This window comes from Anas platyrhynchos, chromosome 1 (assembly GCF_047663525.1).
Source record: "Anas platyrhynchos isolate ZD024472 breed Pekin duck chromosome 1, IASCAAS_PekinDuck_T2T, whole genome shotgun sequence".
Lineage (NCBI taxonomy): Eukaryota > Metazoa > Chordata > Aves > Anseriformes > Anatidae > Anas > Anas platyrhynchos.
Window position 1 is genome coordinate 10,352,124 of NC_092587.1, and position 27,360 is coordinate 10,379,483.

The window sequence follows — 27,360 nt, forward strand, 5'->3', positions numbered from 1 at the left end:
AAATACTAGGTACCAGAACTGAAGCAAAGATAGGATGAGAGTCATCTTTGGTGTTGTTCTGGGGGAACTCTGGTGAGATACACCTGTGTATCTCTGGTGGCAGCTTCTCTGATATAGATCTCCAGGAGATCTACATGGTTAGGCCATATGTAAAGAATTTAAAACAAAATGATTGCAATTTAAAACAAAATGATTGCATTTCATCTAGCACAGATTAGAAACAAATTAGGGATTCTTTATTTTAAATGTATGTTTTTCAGCTACAGAAATGGTAACTAGATTTGAAGTGTTTGTGTTTTTAATGCTAAGCAATAAATGGTATATCTGATTGTAAAAACCTTTAATAAATATATCTGAGGACCAGTGATAATTATTTAAGCTATAAATGAATGTCTTCTCTGTTAAACTGCTTTCTTTGATAATTAAAACATAATCATTTTAATTTTTTTTTTCTTTTTTTTACAGCTTACAGTTAACATTAAAGACTGAGTTTAAATTATTAAATGATATTTTGTGCTACAGTAATTTCCGTTGGAGGATATTTTTCATGTTATTTACTAGGAAGCTTTAGCCTCCAAAAGAACACTTTTGGCAAAGTAAAGAGAAATATTTGTGGAGCAGAAGCTGTAATTATGAACATGAGTGGCTAAACACCTGTCAGACTCTTGGTTTAGGCTGAACCAGCTTACGAAGTAATATGACCATGCCCTGATGATGTCTCTTTAAAATGAGAACCTCATTTATGGAATTACTTGGTCATTCCCATTTATCATCTAAGTACAACACACTTATTAAATGAGAAATGCATTCTACCACCCACTTATAAAAGTGGGAAGGGATTCTATTTTTCTTGGCATTTGGGCAAAAAACAGGCAGATCCATGTGCTACTTGGGCAAAAAACATGCAGATCCATGTGCTACTCATAGCTGACCATTTCCATCCCTGAACCTGCCATTGGGTTTGAACATGAAAGAAGAAAACCATTTCTCAGGACATACATGTAGACAGTCACTGAGATGTGAGTTCTGTCCTTTCTTTGCCATGAGCATCATCCTACAAGTGAGTGGTGGAACTTAGATCTGCTGAGCTGGGGCTAAATCAGGGGGCTGCTCCTTCTGCTACTGTCTGCATAAATGCTGCTTCAGTAGGTTCTTAGTGTCCCATTTATTTGGGGTGTTCCTTGGAAGGACAGGGGGTTAGTGAGTGCACCTGAGTACTTGTTCTATGAAGTCTATGATGGAGAGGAACCATGTTTATGTATGAGAAAGCGTTTGGAGAAAAACTGAAATTTTCACAGAATCACAGAATCAGAGAATTTCTAGGTTGGAAGAGACCTCAAGATCATCGAGTCCAACCTCTGACCTAACACTAACAGTCCCCACTAAACCATATCCCTAAGCTCTACATCTAAACGTCTTTTAAAGACTTCCAGGGATGATGACTCCACCACCTCCCTGGGCAGCCTGTTCCAATGTCTAATAACCCTTTCAGTAAAGAAGTTCTTCCTAACATCCAACCTAAAACTCCCCTGGCGCAACTTTAGCCCATTCCCCCTCGTCCTGTCACCAGGCACGTGGGAGAATAGACCAATCCCCACCTCGCTACAGCCTCCTTTAAGGTATCTGTAAAGAGCAATAAGGTCACCCCTGAGCCTCCTTTTCTCCAGGCTGAACAAGCCCAGCTCCCTCAGCCACTCCTCGTAGGACTTGTTCTCCAGGCCCCTCACCAGCTTCATCGCCCTTCTCTGGACCCGCTCAAGCACCTCGATGTCCTTCTTGTAGCGAGGGGCCCAAAACTGAACACAGTACTCTAGGTGCAGCCTCACCAGAGCCGAGTACAGGGGGACGATCACCTCCCTAGTCCTGCTGGTCACACTGCTTCTTATGCAAGCCAGGATGCTGTTGGCCTTCTTGGCCACCTGAACACACTGCTGGCTCATATTCAGCCGACTATCAACCATCACTCCCAGGTCCTTCTCTGCCTGGCAGCTCTCCAACCACTCATCTCCCAGCCTGTAGCTCTGCTTGGGGTTATTGCATTTTGTATAGCTTCTGTGACATGTATGGCTTAAACATGGAATAAGAGCTTAAAAATCCCAAGTCTAAATATTAAGACATCTGCTACTAAAACTCAAATATATAGTGAAGAGTTTGCTGAGTACATTGACTCTCTACATTATGACACAGATATTATGTCTCACTCTCCAAATGTTTCAGTTTGAGAAATGTAAGATAATAATTTCAAGCAAAATTTTTACATTTTGAAATGAAGAAAGAACAAGAGGGTCTCTTAGGTCTTGGCTATACGGGCTGTTTCCTATCTGGAAAGGCTTTCCAAACTGCATGGACAGACGTTCGTCACATTTGGGCTGGTAAAACAGTCAAAGAGGGCAAAGGGACAAAGCACGATTTTTTCTTCTTGACAATAAAGGAAATATTTTTGCCTATGGAGTAGATGATTCATTTTGTGCATCCTTTTTGATGTAAAAACAGAGCATATCCTCCCCACTTTCCCTGCTCTGCACAGTAGTTAAATGTAATGACTTAATCTGTACTTTGTTTTTATTATGGAAAAGTTCTTCCAAACATTTATACAATATTTTGTGATATATTTTTCAACACATAGCTGACAACTGGAGGGGTTCACAACAGCTGTAGAGGTTATACAATGAGGTGAGAATATCTCTAAATGATGAATTTAAATTGCCTCCACTCTGTGGATCTAATTGGATTGTTACAAATCCTGCAGTAAAATCTGGAAGATTCACATATTCTTACACTGACCACTTTGCCTTAATTTGCTTTTTTACCACATCTAAATTATATAACCCTCTTTTATTTGTTTCTGGCTACTCAGTGGGGATTTGAGTACCATCACTTTATCAAGAGCTTAATCTGATAACCATGGGATTTGAGTGATCTTTGCATCAGTATCTGCATATCTAACCTCTTTCCTTGACTTAGAATCAATGGGATTTTAGGACACTATTACATTTTTTTTTTCAGTATTTCATAAAACTTGCCTTTATTACTCTTTCCAAAGTTGGGTTATCTGTAAATCTATCCTTCCACCCGCATATCTGAAATGCTGTACTGTCAGCTTAATAGGTCATCAAAATATATAGTGGTATTAAAACTCAGTAGTTTTGCAGTAGGAGGTATAAATGCAGCAACATGGGTAATTTCTGTGTAGAAGGTTTGTAATTCCATCATAGCATAGCTTCTTCTTTCACGTCTTCTATCAATTATGATAACAGTTTGTTTGCCCTTTTGTGTTACCTAAGAGGGGCAAAGAATTGTTGAAAATGCTGCTTTTACGATAATTTTGTAGACTTTCCTCTCTCCTTGACTGTCAGGAAATCTTCTAAAAAGCTTCTGATTCTGAAAATGAATGATTTTCTGAGCAAGAAAATAAAGTGTGGAGTTGCTTGTAAAAATATAGCAAGGCTTGCTGTCTCACTCTTTCTGAGTGTAATCCCATCTATCTTCATTTTTCAAGCATTACTTTTCCAATAGTGGTACTATTTTATATAAACTAAGAAATACTGAACTATTGTGGAAAAAAATAATCTTCCTCTTGCCACTTAAATCTTTCATTATTCTAATTGTCATTACTTTTGCATGCAAGAGCTCTTCAGAAACTTGAACAAAATGTAAGCTTAACTGAGGAGAGCTGAATGCAGATCTCCAACATAACACATGACTTAAACTGGCAGAGTTAAGGTCCACACATGCTCCTTTAGATTGTAAGAGAGTATCCAAGCAGAAGTCAGCTAATAGGCCTTAAATTAGGGTGACAGAGCTATGGTATGTAATTACATGAATCTACTTTCATTGAAGTCAGTAGAAAGGAATTACATCAGCTTCAGGAGGAAAAGGTGTTAGCCCAGCTGTTCTACATGTACCTCTCTTGTTTTCTTGTACTCTTCTAATTGGGCAGTACTCTGTTCTGCAAGTTTGGTGTACAAGTTGAACATACAATTGATTTTTAATAAAGTTAGAAGAAAGATTTATTAGGTTGGCACCTGCTATATTAAGCTTTATTTGGAACATGAGTGAGAGGCACTGGCAAAAATCCTTTGACTTTACTGAAAAAAAATAAATAAATAAATAGAGGAAGAAAGGATTTCTGGGTTGTCAAAATAGCTGTTATGCTAGGTTGGATAATACTGTAATGTGTATGGATGGCTCTGTAGTGTTCCAGCTGTTTTTTCATCAATCTGATCACAGCCCAGGCAGCAGCAGCAGGGTACCTCCTAATTCCACAGTAAATGACCCATATCTGTTTGTCTTTAATCAGATTGCTCCCTTAATTATTCACATCACTTAGAAACTTTGGTGGAAAGGCATGTGGGCTCTCCTGTTCTGTCATTGCCTGATATGGGGAAAACCTACATGTGGGAGAATGGGGTTAAAATCAATTGTTCTGAAAATTGTAATCACCTTTCAGTGGAAGATACGTTGTAACATTCATGCCAAACCAACAGTGATAGGAACAAACTAACCTTTCGCACAGGCTTTCTGTTCCCTTTTGCAGAAAAATGACTGCTGCTTCTTTAAGTCTTGAGACCTCATGTTTGCTGTGACAGCTTTCCAATTGTTAAATAAACTCTGACCATGAGCAGCTGTAAGGCAGATATTGCACTACAGGCTTCAGTTAAAAGGAGTACCAGACAAGCATTTCAGTGCCTAGAGGCTCTTGTTATTTATTTATTTATTTTAATGCAATGAGATAATATGATTCCTTAATAAATAAATAAATAAAATACTTGCATTTTAAATGTTCTGCTAAATCTTTCCATGAAAGCTTTGGGATTGTTTGGGATTGCTTGCAGTTCAGGAATACGGATTATCTAAAATGTATGCTGCAAAGACACTTTTGTCTGGTGGTGAGGTGGGAGAAACGAGATGCAGATGTTAGACCCTAAAGTAATACTTATAATAATATTTAAGGTGTTGTTGGAAGGAGAGGGTAATTATATAAAACTTCCTCATAAATTTAGAATGCTATTTGATTATTTGTATTTCTGACAGTAATCTAGAAAAAAAACCCTCCTAAATAATTAGTCTTTACATTGGACCCTGCTGTTGTCCAGACAAGTAAGAAAAAGAAAATTTCCACTACAGAAAGTCCAGTAGATGAAGATAAATATATGATAAAAAATGCCTTTTAAGGTAAATGCCCAATCAGGATTGGAAGAAGCATTCTTACTTACGTTCAAGTTATAGATGGGGAGAGAAATTGCTGTTAAGTTGGAATGAAGGTGGACTTCTTCCTATTCCATTTAAACAGATGTTTTCTAATGTAATCTGCCTAAAATTCAAGCATGTAGCCTAGCTGTACTGGGGATCCTGGACCAGGAATCTAAGTTGTCTGGAGTTCTAGCAGGGGCAATGGGGCAGCTCTGGAGGTGTCTTTCTCCATTAACTGTAGCAGAAACCTTGTTCAAAACAAAAGAAAAATAAAAAAGGAACAAAAGTAATACCAGTCTAGGCAGCCAGATTCTAAACAGGATGAATCCTGGGCTAACTGTGTGGAAGCAAGAAGTCTAGAGGATATATAAGAAGATTTTATTGAAAAATAAAGTATATATTTGCAAATGAAAGAGGAAAACATTCCATATTTCATTTTCAAGTAATAGAAATATTAAGTAATAATAAGTAATTTGTGTTTTGAAAAGTAACTTCCAACAGTAACTCAAGGTTAACTAACTAATTAATGTATTTTCTCACCATTCCAGTTTTCTTCAGGGACAGAAGGGAAAATATCCAGTAAAAAACAAAGCAATGGGAAATGAAAAAAGTCAATTTAAAAATCAATCCTCCCTGACTTTTTCTATCAACCCTTCTTAGAAATAACACCCAGGTTTTTTATAGCTGAAATGGATCATAAAAAATCTCAGTGTGTTCAATTATTTATTTTATCCTTTTGAAAATGTTTTTGGGTAATCAGTTTCACTTTTTCACCTTTTGTATACCTCATTCTTTCACAAAGAAAAACAGAAAACATACTAAAATGGTAGATTATTTATTATTATTATTATTATTATTATTTATACTTGTGTTTATGAGTTGATACTGTTCTACAGATACATGTGACGGACTTAAAACTGTGGTAAACAATATGCACCATAAAGGATGATTTCTGTTAACATACTGATAACATAACTGATTTCTATTTTGTACAAAACTAAATATTTGTAAAATATAAGGGGTTTGTGAGATTTCAACCAGATAATTAATTTATTTTTTATCTTACTCTGGAAAGGAAAGTGTGGAAAATAAGATTTAGGAATATTAGGACAATGATGGAAGCAGTTATAACAGTCAATGAAAATGTAATCAGTCTCTAAATCCTGTTATATATCACTTTCATGTTACCATGTTAGAGATGTAGGATGTGAATAAGCAAAGAAATAAGACAGTAAGAGTATTCTTGGTGATATGATGCAAGGGGAAGAACAACTACAGACTGTTGACTCATTGCACCTATAGCCTTTGTTGAACCTCCACAGAAAAGCATCAACATTAAATTGACGGGGTATTCTCATTATCTGGATTGGAGACAGGTAGCAAACTGACTAAATGGTACAGCAGACATTCACCGAAGAATGGTAAAATAGCCCAGAGATTGGTCAAATCTATGTAAAAGGTAGGTAGGAGAAAATAAGTACTCCATGTCCGAAGCAGGTTGTTATGTCTGCTAGTTGTGTCTAGGCTAACTCTCATTTTAAAATGTCTCATTCTTGTCAGTGGCTTGTTCCACTAGCACATAACAACTCTGAGGGTGAGTTCATACATGGACATTTTTCTACCATGTTCCTAAATCTTAATAGTCCCACAAATAATGAGGAATGTCAATTAAAAAAAAAAAAAAAATAGAGAGAGAGAGAGAAAGCTGTTCAGATATTATGGATGAAGGGAGCTTTTAAGCACCTTTTAAAATATCCCCTCCATCTGGAGGTTTTTCCGTTAGCATACTTGGTCTTGTAAGCATTTGATAAAATGTTGAAGCCCTGCAGCAGATTTCTGGTGGGGGCACTGGAGCTCACACCTAAGAACAACCACACTTTTGGGGGTCTCCAGTCTTTTTATGCGTTCTGCTAGTGCTCCTTGAATTTCTGAAGATCTGCAAAGAGGCTGGGAGAAGTATCAATTTAAGAAGCAGGTTGAACCAAACCCTCTTTTCATGCCATGGTATGGTAAAGACAGATCAGTAAGATTTTCATTCAAGACACTTATCCAAGCCCTTCTAGTACACTCTGTATAGTTTCAGTCCTTTTTAAGTGCCAGTGGACTTGTCCTAGTAAGGTTTCTTTTCTTTTTTTTTTTTTTTTTTTAATTCTGTGTTTCCTTAAAACGCTCATGAAGCATTTTCATTACAACGCTCATGATTCTGTGCATATACTTTTTCCTCATGGAGAATTAACTATTTTATACAGTAGAAAGATTCCTGTAATGCTTTAGCACTATTTTACTTAGAAGCATTCATTTCAAAGTCTTTTTTTAGAAGTCTTTTAAAAGCAGTCCCAAATTAGAAAAATACCTGCAAGCTAAAAAACACATTCATGCAAATCTAGATAATTGCAAACTAAATGAGGTCTCCTCTTGCACTATTGATTTGGCATATGTAGTGGTTTAATGTATATAATATTTTCCCCCAAATTTCAGAATTATAACTTGATGTTCTGCCATCTGGGCTAGAAGTCAGTCCACCATTTGCAGGACATAGCAACTACTCCACTTTCAACTAAGGGAGCAGAAAGACAAATGTCTGGCTTTGTGATGGGTGATTTTTGTCATCTGTATATGTGGAGTGATGCTCTTGACACTTGTCAGGGAGCATGGAATGAAGCATTAAAAACAAGGATGAGATACTGTATATACAAAAGTATTGTATGTAGCAAATATCAAGCTAATATAAAGTGTTATAGTGGCAGTCTAAGGGTTGAAGCAATGTGGGTAGCTTGAGCAGGGAGATATTAATCAAAATGTTGCTCTTTTGTTCTGTTTTGTACACTGCCAGCAAAAAGACTTCAATTCTCACACCACGAGCTGTGAATGGATGAGATTATCATTAGTGGTTATAACTGGCAAAAAAAGTTTTAGAGTATTCTTTGTTACAACACTGAAAACGTCTGGTGCACAGACAAGATTTTAAAGAACAGACAGTCTTCTGAACAGTTTCTAGCCTCTAGGAACTAAGTCAATTGAAATTGCTTGGTGATGAACTACACTAGTGAAATAATGTCAATTATAACTTTTTTTCCTCTTTTTTTAAATTTTTTTTTTTAAGATGTAATTTTTATGCATCTGAATACTCCTAGCATCCAGTTAGAAAACAATGGAAGTGCTGTACAGATAGCTTAAAATCACTGTTCTTTATCCAAAGATTTGGAAAGGAAAAATAAAAGATATGACACAATAGAAAATGAAAGATACGACACAATAGATAAGTGTCAGACAAGCCAAGTGAAGGTCTGGAGACAGAAGATGAAAACAGCAGTATCAAAGGCAGAAACCATGGTTAATGAGAATCCATGGTTACAACTTGCCAGTTGCTTAAGCATTTTTTGTAAGGAATGCTGAGTCATAATTATAAGGCTCTCTCCTAGGTTGCATGAAACCAGAGTTCAGTTTCTGATATAGATTTTTTGTAAAGACCTTGAAGACACGTTGAACTAAACTTTCAAAAAGTTCTTGTTTACTTTGTTAGAGTATTTTGCTTGTGGTGTCTCAAAATAGGATTCACAAAAGACTGTGTATTGATTGGGGAGCCACCCAATATTGACTGAGAAGAAGGATTTGTTTTATATCTATGTTGTGGTTTAACCCTGCCGGCAGCTAAACACTACACAGCCGTTTGCTCACCCTCCCTCTCTGGGATGGGGGAGAGAAATGGGAAAGTGAAGCCTGTGAGTTGAGATAAAGACAGTTTATTAAGACAGGAAAATAATAATAACAATAATAATAATAACAATAATTATGATAATAGTACTACTAATAATAATGTATACAAACAAGTGATGCACAATGCAATTTCTCACCACCCGCTGACCGATGCCCAGCTTAACCCCGAGCAGTCTGGCTCCCCTCCCCTGGCTAGCCACCCCTATATATTGTTAGCATGACGTCAGATGGTATGGAATATCCCTTTAGTCAGTTTGGGTCAGCTGTTCTGGGTCTGTCCCCTCCCAGCTCCTGCTGCACCCCCAGCCTGCCCGTTGGTAGGACAGAGCAAGAAGCTGAGACGTCCTTGGCTTGGTTTAAGCACTGCTCTGCAACAATTAAAACATTGGGGTGTTATCAGCACTCTTCTCATCCTAAGCCAAAACATAGCATTCTACCAGATAGTAGGAAGAAAATTAACTCCGTCCTAACTGAAACCAGAACAATCTAACATCTTATATCTGCCATTTTTACTAAACTCAGTACCTTTCTGTTAGGTGGTTCCCATTCCTACCTGCACACAGATAATTTTGAGCTGCCAGAAGGTCCTTCATGATAGAAGTCAGACATGAATCTTCTTTTGCATTTGGATGACTAATCTCTTTCTTCTAAAGCATGATGAAGGATCATTTAATAAAAGTCCCAAGTCACGACTCCATGATACAGTCTGTGACCTTTCAAGATATTGATTGTTTAACACAAAATGTATTAATAATGGTGGAAAGAAGGACTAAAACCAATCCTCCATATTCCTTCTTACTCTTCCAAATTTTCGACGTTGCAGCAAAAATGGAGTCTCTCTTATTGCTTTCTTTCCTAATTACATGTATAATCTTTTAAGCAGCCATTCCCAATGTATCACATTAAGACTAGGAAATGGCTAGGATAAATACAAATATCTGTTCCAGGTTTCAGAGCTGAGAGCAGTAATAATGACAGGCGTGATATGATAGATGAGATGGAGAACAAATTTTCTGGCTAGGCAAGCTACACCACTTTCTTCTGTTACTGGAATAAGCATAGATCTCACAGGAGTACACTTGTGCCATGACTCGTTTCCTGCTACAAAATGTGACATTGCATGTAAACATAAAAACTGTATTGGATCCAATACTTTTCCAAAGAGTCATGTTTACTGGGCTTAGGGAGCCAAGTGTGCACATCAACAGCAGCCAGGTGCAGGTGCCTCTTGCCAGAACAACTCATGCCACCTATGCCTGTGGCTGCCTGTCCTACTTCTTCTTCCTTGGAGTGTCCAGAAAAGGGCTGCAGGCCAGATTTATTCTGTTTTGTCAGCATGCTTCCAGTTGTTGTTTTTCTCTGTTTGTTCTATCTGTTGGCAGAGGGACCTCAAGCCCATACAGAAAGCTGTTGCTCTGAATGAGCTGTAGGCCAGGCAGGTTGTCCTGGTGGGCAGTGCACAAGCTCTGTTGTAGTGGTCTTTGCTACAGCCAGTAATAGATATGATGGCATGTTTGGTTTACAACAGATGAAGTGTGGTGGCCACACCAGAAAACTGTATGAGAACATTCATCCTGTACAGGTCATCAAGGTTTGGTAGAAGCTCTGTTAGATGAAATAATAAATAAATAAATAAATAAAAGGGGAAAAAAAAAAAAAAGGTAAATTAGGCTCTATTGCATTTGGAAACAGACCTCAGAACTGTTAGCAGGAGTCTGCTGTAGTGATATGGTAGGGAGAGTGTCTGGAGAGCACCAGGCATATTCCATCTGCTGAAAAATAGAAGAAAAAAACACATGGCTTAGATTTTAGTCAGTGAAAGAGAACACTATTAGGATGTAGATTGTTTTGGTCTATTACAAGAAGATTACTTTTATCAAAGAATACTCACGTATATTTTATATTTAATAATATATATTCTGCTTTTTTTTTTTTTTGCCCTTTTCTTGTAATGTATAATTAAATGCAAGTTCCTCACATGACTATTGAAAAAGTAAGTTCATGCATAAGAGAGGGAGAAAAGGAGAACAGAGAACATATCTAAAGCAGATTCACAGCTGTATCAGGTGGACTTCAGTGTCAACCTATTACATGAGAGTTAATCTGCCAGCCTTTATGTGTATTTGAGATTGTCATAGGTATTTGACATTGATTTGATTGGACTTCTCTTTCTCTCTTCTTTTTGGTTTCTTTAGGATAAAATCATGGGTAGATAAGATGCAAGAAGACCTCGTAACTTTGGCACGAACTGCAAGTGGAGTGGACCAGCTTGCTGCGGTGAGTTGGAAGATATGCCTTAGAGTGCAATAACAGGAAGAGTGAAATGAATGGTGTGCATCATCTAGGTATTATGTTCATTTAATTGTAACATAGTAAAAAGACTCTGGGAAATTAAACTCTGTAGTGTTTCTCTTCTACAGTGCTTACTGAGAGAGAAATGAATAATATAGGCATCATTCAATTATCTCTTTTTGTGTTGCAACACTTTCTTGTTGCTAATATTTAATCAGCTTTGCAGCACTGGACATAAGGCTTACCATTATTGCAACACTTCCACCTTAAATGAGTGCTTTTATGTTATATGTTTGTCAGATAAAGTATCCAGGAAGCAACCGTTCACAGCAGTCAAACATTCTGCTCTATATCAACAAGGGAGACTATTTTTTGGCATATATTCACAGCTGTGAAGCAGCCATTGGCTACAAGAAACAGATGAGAATGAAAATTAGTTATATTCAGCTATTTTAATTTAATACAAAGTGTGTTTTAGGAATGAACTTATTGTTGTAGGAAATAAATTCTTGTTTCATTGAGAAGACATTTTTGTGCCATATTTCATTCATAGAGGCTAAAAACACATTCTGAGATGGCAGAACTATGTAGTTACAATTCAGAAAATGTCAGGATTAGGCTACCTAAAAACTTTTTTTATACATCATCACAAAGTATGCAACCACATGTTCATATATTTCCCTTTCCCTATCCCTGCCCATCCTGATGAAGGAAGGGCTGTGGCACTGCATGTACATGAGGAACATAAATGAAGTTTGCAGAGATTATTTTACTTGTGGCCTTTCCTAACATTTGAGTGCTTGATATTGCAAAATAAATAAAAGAGTATTAAAACAGATGCTTTAGATGTAGTTTTTAATCTTAGAAATCCCCAAACGAACAGAAAACAAAATCCTAACTGAAACCAAAATCTTGAAATCCTAGCAAAAAAAGCATTAGATTGATACACATGTGGGTTTCCACAATAAGGTCTCAACAACACAGAAACGTCTATTACTTAATCTTCCTGAAGAACTGTAAGGTTATCCCAGCATGCCCAGCTGATGGAATTTTTTGTAGGTGGATTTCACACATATCTGCTGACAGAGGACAAGAAGGCTTGCGAATCATGTCTCTCTCTGCAGGTTTTGGTGAGGAGTTTCTGCTAAGTGGATTCAGGGTCCTTTTTGCTCATCTGTTCTCTGTGTGATCCATTATCCTCCGTACTTGTGGTGCCTCTTTTTCCCCATGTGATGGTTTCACAATGCTAGGTAGCTAAGCTTCACCATGCTGCTCTCTCATTTCCCCTCCTCCAAAGAACAGGGAGAGCTGTGGTCAGACCCTAAAGTTTTGTCTCCACCACTCCTTCACAGTCACTCCCTGCCCCTGCTTCACATGGACGCTGTCCTTCCCGAACTGATCCTGTGGGGGCTTTCACGGGCAGGAGCTCTTTAAGAACTGCTGTGACACGGGTCCACACCATGGGGTCCATACATCAGGAGCAAACTGCTCCAGCACAGGTTCTCCATGGGCAGCAGCTCCCCCAAGACCCCCTGCTCCTGCGTGGGCTCCTCTCCATGAGCTGCAGCTCCGGCCCAGGGCCTGCTCCTGTGGGGGCTCTCCATGGGCTGCAGCCTCCTCCGGGCCACATCCACCTCTTCCACCGGGGGCTCCTCCATGGGCTGCAGCGTGGAGATCTGCTCCATGTGGGACCCATGGGCTGCAGGGGGACAGCCTGCTCCACCATAGGCTGCAAGGGAACTGCTGCTCTGGCACCTGAAGCACATCCTGTGTTCCTTCTACACTCACCTTGGTGCAGAGATGTTTCTCTCACATTTTCTAACTCCTTTCTTCCAGCTGCTGTTGCATGGTAGGTTCTTTTTTGTTGTTGTTTCTTATATGCTCTCTCACAAAGGTGCAATGAGCATCACACAGACTAGTAATTCATTCCTTTTGGAACCAACTGAGGTTCCAAGGCCCTGATTTAACAGGGGGCAGCTGCTGGACTCTTCTCACAGAGGCCACCCCTGCAGCCCCCCTGCGACCAAAACCTTGCTATGTGAACCCAGTACATCCCACCATCCCCTCATTCAGCGTCATATGTCAGATCCAACATTGGCCTTTCCATTACACATTCCTGCTATGCTGGTAGGGCTATCTTTCATTCCTCCTGAATACATTCTTTGTTTCTGTTCCAGTTTCTGCTGACAAGTATTTTTCTTCACCCTTCCTATCTTTCCCTCCATTACTAGTTCTCAGTCTCAGACATGTAGTTTGTTTCTCCTTTCCTCTCCAGTCTCTTCTCTCCTTATTCTTTGCCTGCCAGTCTGTTGTCTCCTACATCATCCCAATCGTTTATCCTTTGTTCCTCATCTACTTGTCATCTCTTCTTTCTTGCACTGATTAGACCACAGGTATGATCTGGAGATCACTGGAGAGACCAGAGTAAGTCTGAGTTTTAGTTGTGGAGGAAGCATGATGGGAGTGAGACTGTCTGGTTTGGAATACATCTGCATGTAGGATCTTGGGGATGTAGCTGAAAAATCTCTCCAGTGAAATGCAGTTGTTTTTCGGGCTAAAATTCAATATACAGGAAGGAATAAAAGATCTATCTTTGAAAGAATACTTTATGTTTTTAGTCTACAGTGAAGGAGATATAGAATATTTCAAAGAGAAATGTTTTACAGAGAATTTCTAATTGAGCAAAGCAATGAGATAATGTCTTAACCATTTTGCCTGGCACTTCCATGCAAAGAAAGCATAGTAAAATAAGTAATGAAAAAACAAAAGATTGACACTCTCACTCATATTTCCCCCCTACCCCAAGGAAAATGTTACTTTGTATAGCTAATATTCATAAAATTTACAAGCTGCTAAAATAATCTTCTAATTATAACTGCTGGGCAAGCATAGTAGCATGCAATGCCACTGGCTATAGTTATAGTATACAATAGTAACATTCATGCTGAAAAAAACATTACCTTTGAATACTGTAGGTAAGTTGCTTTTCCAAAGTTAAAATTTATAGCACAGTTGAAGCAAATCATAAGTTATCCTTGAGGATATTCACAAGAAGGTCAATATTTGCATGTAATTTCAGGATTAGAAGCAAAAAAAAAAGGGGGGGGGGGGGTAGGTGTTTCAGTGTAAAATATCTCTCTATCAAAGCCATTTATTTGACCTAAATTGCATGATGTCTTTAACTACCACCAGTTGTTTTAGTTGTTTTTAATTAGCTCTCTTCAAGGGTAAACAGTCTCTCCCTCTTTCCTTCTGTTTGCAGGTAGTTTTCACTTTCACATTTTTGAGCAGCATCATTTCTTTTCTGCTTACTGCCTATTAATGTTTAGTCAGATCTCCTCTGAAATGAACCACAATCTTGCAAAAATGGAGATTACAAGACATTAAAAACAGCATGCTTGCATGCCTGTCACTTCTATTCACAGAACTTGCCTTCAGTTGCTTAAAAAGTTGCTTAAGCTTTAAAAATGCTTAACAGTTCAACTGAATTTTCAGCTTTGATTCTGGCTCATTACTTCGACTACTTCCAGAATTCTTTGGACCAAGCCTGTAGTCTTCATGCTTTTGGATAGCTTCAAAAAAAATTTTTTTTATTATTTTTTTTTTTGCTTGTTTACCCTCCTAACCCAAAGCAGAGTGATCAATTCAAAAACAAGGAGCACAGGGCTTCTGCTATAAAACAGTAGATGTGACTTTCTGTGAACAGCTGTAGTACTAGAGTATGTAGTGGTGGAATGTTATTCTTTGGTCAGGCACATATCCAGAAGAAGAAATGTCTTTCCTTATTCTTAAAAAAGTCAGTTTTGATTTGGCCAAGTGATGAGGTTAAAACTCATAAGAAAGACATTTCACAGCTTATAACCATTTTATAGCCTGCTGAACTTCTCCTTAGACTCAGTAGAATAAGTCCCACTGATTCCGGTTCTGCGAAGAACCGTGAGGTGACTAAGATAGCTCTCAAGGTAGCATGTTCACTAATTTCTCAGCTGGAGTGAATTACTTCTTCAAAAGCCAAGGATTTTCCAGTTAGCTGCTGTACCATGCAGGTTTATGGTGTTTCCAAACTTGTTGAAGATGTCTTATGGTTCACCGGTGTTATACATACCTGCACATAAGTTTGATGTTCGTGTCTGTTTATGCAGTTGAAAATTACACTACTCAATGGTCTGTTCTGGAGAACTGTGAAATACTTTCTTCTGGCCACAACAGAGAGGCATAGGAACACTGCCAGAACCCTTGATGTATGTGTTGTATCTTAAAGGAGACTGTAGTGAGGTGGGGATTGGTCTATCCTCCCACGTGCCTGGTGACAGGATGAGGGGGAATGGGCTAAAGTTGCACCAGGGGAGGTTTAGGTTGGATATTGCGAAAAACTTCTTTACCAAAAGGGTTGCTAGGCATTGGGATGGGATGCCCAGGGAAGTGGTGGAGTCACCATCCCTGAAGGTCTTTAAAAGACGTTTAGATGTAGAGCTTAGTGATATGGCTTAGTGGAGGACTGGTTAGTGTTAGGTCAGAGGTTGGACTCGGTGATCTTGGAGGTCTCTTCCAACCTAGAAGATTCTGTGATTCTGTGATTTTAGTCTGGGGGAGAGAGAATATAAAACTCAAAATGTAACATCTACTTCCATACAAATAAAGAAATTCAGAACAAAACACCTTCAAAATTAAGCAAGAAAACTGTTATGCGACTGTTTAGTGTCTCTGTAAAAGTTGGTGGACACAGACATCCAGTGAGAGAACGTTTTTTATCTTTAAGGTGTTTATATTCATCGTGTATTGAATTTAATGGAATCACATTTATGAAATGAATCCCCTCAGAGAAGGATTCCCTTTTCTTTTTTTCTCTGAAAGATTTCTTACAGTCACGTGGAATCACAATATTGACCTGGTGACTAACAACATTCTTCTTGTTTTGGGGCAGATAATAGAGCCATTGTAAACCATTGCATTAATAACAACTTCTGAAAACATCTTTATGGTGTGGATAAATTATTATATAATCATAAATGTTCCATATAGTGTTAAAAAAGATAAGATATTTGGGAATTTATGTAGTGATTACTTCAATAATGACTATGTTTCTGAAAATATGAATATGTTTATGCCAATGAAAATTTCATAAACTCTTTTTCTTGTTACCAGTGATAACAGCAATACCTGTGGTAAGCAAAACTTCCAAAAAGATTGGATTCAAGTGAATGAAAAGTTCTAAATTGAGGCTGCTCTTATCCATAGCCTTAAAAAAAACTATCAGTATAACAGTAGTAGAAGGAACAGAAAATAATTGTGTGTAAGAGATGGAGAGGCAGGTGAGAGTTGAGTGATTTTTTTAAAGTGCACAGAGAAAAAGTTCTTTAATATATCAGTGCTCATCTACTCCTTTGCTAAATTAGTGAGTAAGAAGAGTAAGGACCATGCAGAGAACCCAGATCCAACCAGGTACTGAGCTCAGATTTTCATTTGCCTATTTAGAGCTTTAATACAAGATCATCCTTTCTCTGAATTAGTTGTGGTAGATTGTTAGTTTGGCAGTACATATCAGCACAAATACCAGAGCCACATAAATGTGAGTTCTTTATCAGTAAGACTGATTGTGTTTAAAATTCATTTGCTCCTTGTATCTCTCAAGTCTTACTTGTACTGTCTGGGAAAGTCTCAAAAGAGTCTTCCAAAAATAGTTCTTAAGTATATTTTTAAATACTGCTTTTTTTGGACATTAATTGGGAGTTAGAGCAAGATCTGGGAGAATTCCAACTTGGATTTAATACATACGTAATATCTCCATCACAGTAATGTGAAGATTGTTTCAACAAGTAAGGAAGTCAGGATTCAAGATGCCAAAATAATCAGCTGGTTGAAAACTGGCAGAGCTCCACTGACTTCAGTGGATTACTCTGATTTACATTAGTTAAGAATTATGCCTAACACTTGATTTACAATTCAAGCAAGTAAAAACTATTTTTGAGAAGAAAACAGAATGAAACAAAAAAACTTTAACCATTTTTACATAATGTAAAAAAGAGAGGACATAGCTTGATATTGCTGCTGTTGTAGTTGCTGAGATGAAAAGGGTATTGTTGGGTACTTTCAATGATTTAATAGATTTTTTTTTTCCCCAGAAGAGCAAAGGGAATGTTCATCAGGTGGTTTTGTATGTACAACAAATTGAGACTTGAAAGCAAGATTACAGGATACACTGTAAAATCTTTAAGGAGGTACAAAATGTCTAACATGCTTCTTTAAATATCTCTTGACAAAGGCACAGCTTAGTATATGCCCTTTAATGGTATAAATGATGTGTTTTAAAATATAAAATAGTAATTGTCATTTCAGCTTAAAAGGGTTCATGTAACTTTGTCCTACTTGTGAACTCTCTGTGCTGTCAGGCATTATGAAGCTGCTCTGGTAAGAATGATAGCAGTCTGTACAGAGCAAATAGACTTCAGGGAAAAAAATAAAGAAGGTATAGACAGCACTTTAAAAGAATTTTAAAATCTATGCAGCAAAATAAATATTGAGCATGTATCTTATCTCACTAGCTTCATTTATCTGTAGATGCTCTATCTTAGTAAAGAAAAAATTGCACAAAAAGTTCAAAGTCAAGTTTTTTACCTATGAAGAGTTACCTCAGCATGCTGAAAAAAATAGGTAGAGATCCTATTGAACTACAAGATTAAGTAAATAAGTAGCCACATTTTGATGGAAGTATGCTCAACTTCCATTTTCACATAGACATTTCACAGCAAAGGCCCATGACTAAGCTAATTGACAGCTCTTTTAATCTAATAAACTACAAGTATGCTTTTGATTTCTAGTTCCTAAAATACCTCTAGGGACAAGAGAGAAGAGGGAAGGATACTTGCAGTACACAGAGAGGAAGACCTCAGAGTAGAGAATATGCCTTATAGCAATGCACAAGCCTGTCTGTTCCAACCTGATTGAAGAGAATCCTATTTTACATAAACACTGTATTAAAAATGTGGGTCTGTTAAGAGCTTTGACGTGACAAACATACAGGAGCTTCACTATGACTACTATGGCAAAGAAATGCCATCTTGTACAGTGTAACCTTTTCAAGCAATGGCATAATTGAACAAAACAGCAGTTAGAGATGCTGTTCCAAGGAAATTTAGTCTCTGAATCTGTTTCTTTTTTGGTACATTGCTGCAAAAACAATCCATGCATGATGTTCATAAGGCATGCTATTATTAAAGTCCCAGGAGCTGTAGAGTGAACCCATATAGAATGACTCGGCCTTTAAAAGATATTCATACCAAGATAGAAATACTGTGCCTTCCTCCAAAATGAAACAGAGCTACACATGGGTGTTTGTTGTGTGGCAACAAGTTCCATTCACAGTCAGTCCACCAGCAATTGTTAGATATTTTTTCTTTATTTTCTCTCTTGAATACTATTTTAGAATAATTAGCTCTTTCTTGCCGAACACTCAGCCATGGTTCTGCATGAGCACATTTCAGCCATTGCTCAGTGTGAGGTCTATGTGCCTAACACACAGATGGTGGGAGTCAGCTGAAGCACTCAGATTGGCAGCAGATTCCCAGTCCATGCTTTCAGATTTTCACGTCCCTGGATAAGTCCATAGAGTTTATCTGAGATGAGTGACTTTTAAGAGACTGGTCTCTGATTTGAGCTGCCCTGGAGCATGAATGTTCAGGAAGGCTTCCTTCTGCCAGAAGGAATTATAACCTAGCAGTAATTTTCTGTTGGACTTATTACAAATTCCAGCAAAGATACTGTTATGTTCTCAAAGCTCCACAGATAGAGGCATGCCACTAACTTTTTATCTGTAGAAGCTGTCATATGCCACTAAATTTTTATCCAGAGAAGCTGTCATATAGATCTTTCCTTGATCTCTTCATTAACTGTATAGGCATATGTGCAAGGGGAGACTTTAGCAGCTTTCTTGAAATTAATGTAAAATTTCTATTTGCATGTGTCTTCTCTACTGTCATCATAGGTGGTCTGAAATTCCTGGTGTGAAAGGTGGCTTGACAGACAAGTTGGCAGTAAATGTTTTAATTCTTACTATTTTTCTCTTTAATGGAATGAATTAGTGAACACTTTATATAAATTTGGAATTATTTGGAATTATTAATTCAAGCAATTAAGCCGATACAGAGAATTTAAATTTCCTTTTTTCTTTACTAGCTTTACTCTCTTTTTTTTTTTTTTTTTTTTTCCTTACTGTATTTATCAGGTTGCATTCAGCTTGAATATGGTTTAGCCAAAGGCAAAGAGTTTTGTACCTCATGCTGTTCTCTGATGAACTACCAGATGGACCTAGGGGACATATGGCCCCATTCCAGAATATACTACATTCATCCTTGTTAAGGTTGAAGTAATGGAGAGTTTTATAACTAAGAAAAGTATAAAAGAAATGTGAGATCTTGATTTTTTTTTTTTGTTTAAAGTAGGTTTGATTTCAAGAATAACATCCCAAATGCAATTAGTTTGCATTTCTCTGAAGGCCTTTTCTATGGACTTTGCAAGTCTGAATTTCATTTGGTTGTTCTGATTGTTATAGATTCTGATTAATTTGTCACTATTTTAACCCTGAATTTTTAGGCACATGACTTCTGATCAAACAGAAATACATTGATGTGAATGTGTGCAGTCTCCATCCTTCATCACTCCTGAAACTGGAAAAAAAAACAAAACACTAATGTCTCAACAGGTGTAGGCATACCATGGATAACCATGAAGCTGTTCACTGCATGCCCTGTGTGTACTCTCTAGTGCTCTATGAAAGGAAAGCAAGTGTTTAAAGAAGTTGAATATTGGATCAAGGAGTCTTTCATATGCAGGGAATACATTGTGGCACCCAGTCAGGTTCATAATGGCTGGTCTCAAAAGTCAGAAAGTATTGTATCCTTTCTGTTCTCCTTTTGTTTCTTTTTATTTTCTTTAAGAAAACAGAAGTCTAAAATATTTTTAACCTCAAGTAAAATAGAGGAATTTTTAGTCATAAAACCTAAACACAACGAAATTTTAAAGTGTCATTTGGAAAAGAAAATTAAAAACAAAACTAACAAAACAAAAATCACAGGTGTTTTGAAATTATTGAAGCATTTCTTGGAACTTCATTGGATTACTGGTTTTATATTAGATGAAAATTCCCTGAGTTCACACAATTTCTATGAGTGGTTCTAGCAAGTCTATAACTGCAGTTTTCTGTGAATGTGCAGTTTCTTACACTGTTTTTCTCAGGAGCAGAAGGAGAAAAATCTAAAAACATGGAACCAACTCTAAATTTTCTTATGCCCTCAGTAATTTATAATGTAATAGATCGTTTATAAGAAATTTGGAATGAGTGAGTGGGCTGAGTATAAGGCTAGTGCTCTGAAACGCCTGAATTGTAAGCATAAATTAGCTATTGTACACCATTTACATTTGTGTCTTTTGCCTCATCCCTAAGGCAAGGACAACAGTTTGCTGTTGGAATGGGGTGTGATGGTGGGAAATGAGTCCAAGATTACTTTTAGAATGGAATCTCTTGACTTGAACATTGTTACGAATGGGTTGTTACAGTGAAACCTAGGAATTTCATGTAATCATTGAGAAAGTGGAATCCATTTGCAAGAATTTAAACAATATATGAGATAGGTTAGAGTGGTTAGGGATTACCAAAATACAGAAACTGGATTTTTATAATACAGCATTTACAAAGCTATGTCTCATTTGAGTGGTGTACCACGCCACTGCTATGCTCTACAACCAAATACTAAAGCTGGAAATGTTAAAAATAGAAAGTTAAACGTTAAAATCCTCCAAACTAATTTCTTTTGAGTTTACGCATTGCTAACCAATGTCAAGAGGTCAGTAAAATTAAATCACTTTTAAAAATGCAGACCGGAAAATTTGAAGACACATCTGCAAGTTCTCTTTGTAATCCAAATGGAAATTAAGAGACTGTCAAGACACAGGGAGCCTCATTTATTATTTGCAGATGCTGCTCTCCCTCTGTTCCCTTAGCAATAAACTGGCATTTTGAAGAGTTCCTTCTTCCAGCAGGCAAAATCAGCTGTAAGTCATTAAGAATAGGTGGCTGCATTAAAAAAGCTTCTTCAGACTCAAGGGAAGGAAGGGGTAGCCTAATATTATTGTAGTTTTAATTACTGTAAGATGATCTGGATAATCTTTGTGCAAAAAATGTTCTTGGTTCATTTACAGCTTTCCACTGGTTTTAACACTAATAAAAATTGTCCTAAAACTAAGAAAAGCTGTCCTGTTCTTGCCTCACTTTGTGGTCATATACAGATGATGGTTGTAACTAATCAAGAAAGCTAATCAATTTCCACATTTTCTGGTTAGTAAAACATCAAAATAGAATCTGCTATGAATAAATATAACATTTGGGGAGAGTCAGTAGGTGTTAAATGGCAATAACAGCAGCTGAGGCAGGATAAAATTTCCTAAAAGTAAATGAGTTTGACAAATGAGACAAGTGTCCACCTCAAAACATGCCAGAAAAGCACAAGAAATATAAAACATTTTTTTTCTATTTTTCTTCTGTTACAACAAAAAAATAATCACTTGTAAACATTCTACTCACTGCATGGGTTGGGATTCAAGGGTTCTCATCCAGTATCAACTAAAAATTTGAGCTAAAATCTGAAAATGCTGTGAAACCATTAAATGATGTAGTCTTGTTACTTAGTACTCTATCACTGTGAAACACAATCACATGCCTTAACTACATTTTTTTAATTAAGCGGGATTTTCGGATCCATCTTTGATGTTGGTACAAAAGCAGAGGTACTCATGTTTTATGAAGATTTGAATGCAAAATAACAATTACAAAAATTACTTCTTAATTTTAAAGTCCTCTAGACTACTTTCTTAATTATCAGCTGTTGAAAGTATCTGATGATTCCATCCTGCAAAGTATCCCTGATTATCTGCTTTCCTTTGAGTAGGCACCTGAGTGAGCCAATTGACTCTGGCACTACTTAGATTCTTTCTGATGTTAACTGAGGCATAAGTGTTTCCAAAATGGTGCAGAATTGAACTCAGCCTGCATGTATTACCTAGGAATGAACTCTCTGTGATAATTTCTTTCCTAATGTGTACATCACTGCTATGGTATGGCATGGTTTTCAAAGTGGCAGTTGCCATGTCACATGTCATCTCAGATCTGAACAGCAGTCAGTGATCAGGCAAGTGATTCTGAAAAGCAACAGATACAGTAAACTATTGTTTTTTCCTTTGTGTTATTGTCATGAATTTCAAGAATGAAGGCACCAGGGTGTTGCTAGGGAGCAACTGTAATCTTATTTATACATATATAAAAGCAGAGAGTAAGACACATTTAAAGTACTCAGTCTGATTTCTTTGTGTAGAGAACTTGAGAAGGAACACTTTTCAATATGTTCTGCAATGGATCACTTGTTATTCAAAGAAAAGAAACATCTTGTTGAAAAAAAAAATTCTCGAACATGTATTAGAAATACAGATTGTAACTTTGTAAATAGGATATGATAGTGAGAAGACAGAATTTGTTCCCTTTGATTAGATTACATAGTTGTCTATGACTGTTCAAAATTTGAGTTAAAGGACAATACCCACAGCAATAAAAAGTTAGCAGTAATAATCACTCAAGTAGATTGGAGTGATTTTGTCTTCTTGCTTGCTTCCAAGATCTGTTCATATGTTTAGATGTCTGTCAAACACTCACCCCTTCTTTTCTTTTCTCGCATACGTGAGATCATGACATGTCACTTCATGTCTCTCATGAAGCCAAAATTGAATAATTTGTTGATTTTTTTTCAGATAAAACAGTATTATTTTGTCAGAATATTTGTTTTCAAAACTTTACCTGAAATTTCAGTAAGAAATGTACTTTTTATTATTTATTTATTTATTTTTAAATTATTATTATTTTTAAATTATCACAGGTAGTAAATCTGGGATGGCTTCATAAAGAAACATGCAAATATCTGTGACAAGTGTTCTCCAGTTCTCCTAGTTACAGGTGGCTAATGCTGAGGTAATGTTTCCTTTGTATAGCAGCCACCTGAGTCAGGGAGGGTGGGGGGATTTTAGTTTTGCGCTGTTGTAAGGGAGCTGGATGCTGGTAGCAGTCTATCAGCAGCTTCAGACGTGAGAGGCAATGGACCAGGTCCAGGATTCATCCAGAGCCTCCAGTTAGGAGCAAAAGGAGATGGGGCTAGGGACAGGCTGGAAACAAGGCTACAATATGCGTCTGAAGTCAAAGAGGACTGGAAAAAAGCTATAACAAACATCTGAGAGGTCCATCTAGGAGATTGACTACATATGGCATAGGTCCAAGGTCCATTCAGGAGTTAGGGCTGGAAACAGTCATACCTACAGAGTAGCTGCCCAGGACTAGGCTGAAATGGAGCCCATGCACAGGGGTGCAGGCAGAGGATCCCTGTGAGGTAGGTCATGGTCATTAATTCCCATCAGCTTACTCAGGACCTTGACACAAGTCAGCAGAGATACATGCTCACGCATAGGCATGTAACAAAAATAAAAACTGTTGAGAGACCTATAAAAAGACCAGAAAACGGGTTCATAAGCAGGCCCCCATCACAACAGGAGGCGAGAGACTTTTTGGTAGGACCTAGAGGGAACTGATTAAGGGATGTCTTCTCCAAAAGTAGGGGGAGGGCAAGAACAGATTCATAGACAAACTCTTAATTAATTTGTGCTCAATTCAAATTTTATTTAAAAGGTTAACTGCTTTAGTATATAAGATTGTAAAACCTAGCTCCAGATTTCAAAAACACTCAGAGTATCTCAAAGCTTTTGTTGATTTGTGGTCTGAAGCACAGTAGTGTCTTTGAACAGTAGTTTTACCTTCATTATAGTTTTCAGCTGGTCTAGACTGATTATAAATATTGATTGTTCACCAAGGTGTCACGCCAGCCTAGCTGGGCTATGTGATATTGGAAGTAGTATCAAAGTAGCACAAGCATAATAGATTTATTTACTTTTGCACAGACAGGTAAGTAGAGGTGTTTTGTTTCTCTATTCCAAAGCACATTTTAAGGTAGGAAAAGACATATTATTATTATTGGTTAATGGTTAAAATTCTGAGTTTGGACTTCTGAAGATCTCATCTCATATGACATCTTACATCCATACGAGTACTTGGTGGTGGAACTGAGATTGATGTGTACACATCCCAGACCTGTGTTGGGACCTTGGCTAGGTTAGCACTGTTTGAAGAAACATCTCCTTTTTTTTTTTTTTTTTTTTCCTTAAATGGGGAAATGGACAGTTAATATAATAAATAAAAAAGGGAACGGAATTTTGCTGTAGTTTAGAATGACTCAACATAAATTATTATTCTTTGTTATTTGGGTAATCTTTTGAAATAATGCCAAGACTGCTGGCCATCCAAAACAGATAATTTATCACTCTCAGGAACTTGTATGAGAAGCTAGCTTTTCTACCTGTAATAGAGCATGAAGGCCATTTAAATAAAATTGCAGCCTTACAGCCCAGCCCAATGCCTGCCACAATGTAGCAAGAGTCATGCAATGAATGTACATCTTTCAATTTGTACAGAAATGTTTGACTTTCCCTGGCAAGTCTGGTAGAAAAAAAGAAGAATGTCTCTTTGTAGGGGATTTATAAATATGTCCTTGAAGAACGAGTGGAGAGGGACATGTTCTGCTGAGGAACAGGCAGTTTTTTTCATCTTTACCACATTCAGCTGTTGTCCTTGTTCTTGTGTTGTTCCATACTCATATGACACCCACCTCCACCCCCATCATATTTCTTCTTTAAAACCTTGCAGTTTATTATACTAGAATAAATATTTAGCATTTAGAAAGCCATTTTAATACGTTCTTTCCTGAATACAAAAGTCCATGGCTATTGACTTCAGAGAAAAATTAAAGCATTTTTTGTGTTATGACCTTACGGATTTTACTTAGTCATGCAATGAGGTTTATTCTTTGAAAAATGCTAGGGTTTTACTGACAAATTGGAGAGCTTTTAGCAGAACATTAGTGATTAAAGTACTAAAAATGATTTTAGATGTAAAAGCCAGCAGAAACTTACATTCACTTGGTCAAAGCAATTTCATAAATTGTATTCAAATTAGCTCTTCTTAACAAGCCATGGAGCCTGCCAAATTGCATTTTGAAAGGTGAATGAGCACACCTTTGCTGATAAGACCCTTTATGGCTATTTGAGATGAGCTTTTGCTAATTGTGTTTGACTGTGAGGTGGGAGGCTTTGAGAATGAAAAGTTTGTTACAGAGAGCCAGATTCTGAGGCGTGTATCATTTCCCCATGTGTTGCTGCACTGAACTGCTGCAGTGTTAGAACTGAGGTAGAGAAAAGGGGAACAGGCAACAAATAAATTATGTACACCCCTCTTAAATAATTAGTGAATATTTCTTACACTGTTCCTTGGTAGTTCTCATGCTTCAGGAAAATAAAGGAGTGTGTTAAGTTCTGAGTTATTTCTGATGCCTTTTGTTTAAGATGTTGTGGGATAAATCATCCACCAGTGATACTAACAGGGGAGATAGGTGTTACAAGTCCTGGAGTAGCGTAACATGGGGAGAAGTCAGCAACTCGACTCAGTTAGTTGCTGACTCAATATTGGAGATCTTGTGCAAGACTCTTTTTTTTTTTTTTTGGGGGGGGGGAGGGGGAGGGTGCAGGGGGTGTTGTAGAGTGGAGTGAGTGGGAAGGAGGGAGAGAGGTGTTGATTTTCATTTTTTTGAATTAAAGACACACAGTAGTTTTTGAAGCCAGCCTTGTAGTTGGGCTCTCTCAGTGGCAGGACCCATAATGCAGGTTACGAGGTTGAAGTATGAACAGGACTGCCATCAGTTGTGGCTGTTTTCTCCTTGTTAAGTGGTTCAGGCTTTTGAGCTATTTTTATAGCTGGTAAAAAGAAAACATTTCTTTTTATTATTATTATTATTAAGTATGCTCCCACTAGACCACACTTCGATAGTCCACAGCTTTCAAGTCACCCAGGATGGGAGGTTTGGGAACAAATTGCCTATAGGAGTGGTGTGTATGAAAAACTGGAATGTTTTCAGATGGGGGTTTACAGGGTCAAGTTTGCTGTAAGAGTGGATTACACATAGGGATGAAAACGTATATTTTTCATCCAGGTTCTTGAACCCTTACAAGTATGGCTTACTATAACTTTGCTCTGTGCTCAAAGGTTAATTCCAGAGTCAATTTAACTCAGAATCCTGCGCAAATTTGATGTTTCTCAGGGAAAAAGCTAAGATCTAAAATTTGTAGTGATTGGTTGTAACATAAAATTTATTACTGTTTTTTGGGGGGTAATTTTCAGCTATGCTATTAAACTCTTTTATCATCAACAACAAAAATAGATTTTGTTGTGTTCCCAAGATAAAATTTCTATGTGACAATTTTGAAAATCAAGCACCTCAAAAACATCCAAACTATAATCAGTGTTATAAACTATCTTTCTTTATAATGGTTTTCTACTCTGGATGCACTGAATTTTTAGAACTATTGCTACTATATCAAGAATTAGAGCATATTCCAGTTATTTAATTACTGATGGAAGGATAATATTTCTGTAGGAAAATAAATAAATAAATGAATCAGTGTTCTGAAATTCAAAATTGATAGAAACCTTTGACAACTTATGAGACATGCCCGATAAAAATTTGCAGATATAACTGTAGTTGTCAGAAATTTACTTGTGATAACACCCATCAGCTACAAGCAGCAGAGGGAGACAGATTTGGTGAGTCTTTTTAAGGTCTCCATAGCTTTAACCCGAAAAACCTGGCAGGGCTGGTAGACTTAGCCTGGTCTGCAGTTTCTCAGTTCTTGCGCTGGCTTGCAGCCAGCGCATTAGTGCTGGACCTGTTCCTGTGTGTGCCTGGAATTACTTCCCAGGAGACAGCACAGCCCCATCAGGCAGCCTTTCGGAGAGGCAGAGTACTTGAGTAAACTCAGGCCATCTGTTGGTTGCATAAATTAGTTCTCCCCATTTGCCCATCTAGCCATAAGGTATCCACTTTTTGTTTTCTTTTGCCAAATAATATATTTTTCTTTCTCTGTACAGTTCTATCCAGGACAGACATAGGCAAATGATTTTTTTACTATTTTTTTTTTTCTTCTTTACTTCTCGTGGTTATACATTGCTCATTGTAGCGGCTT

At 37.4% G+C, this 27,360-nt stretch overlaps 1 protein-coding gene across 10 annotated transcripts in view; it reads left to right on the plus strand.

Moving 5' to 3' along the window:
* Positions 1 to 27,360, plus strand: part of CACNA2D1 (calcium voltage-gated channel auxiliary subunit alpha2delta 1) — a 404,961-nt gene that overhangs the window by 46,906 nt on the left and 330,695 nt on the right. For all 10 annotated transcript variants that reach the window (XR_011804797.1, XM_072027298.1, XM_027459907.3 and 7 more), the window contains exon 2: positions 11,106 to 11,187. Coding sequence is in view for 9 of the 10 variants with exons in the window: in XM_072027298.1 (XP_071883399.1) it covers positions 11,106 to 11,187 (82 nt within the window). In the remaining variant the exon portion in view is untranslated. The remainder of the gene's footprint in view (positions 1 to 11,105; positions 11,188 to 27,360) is intronic.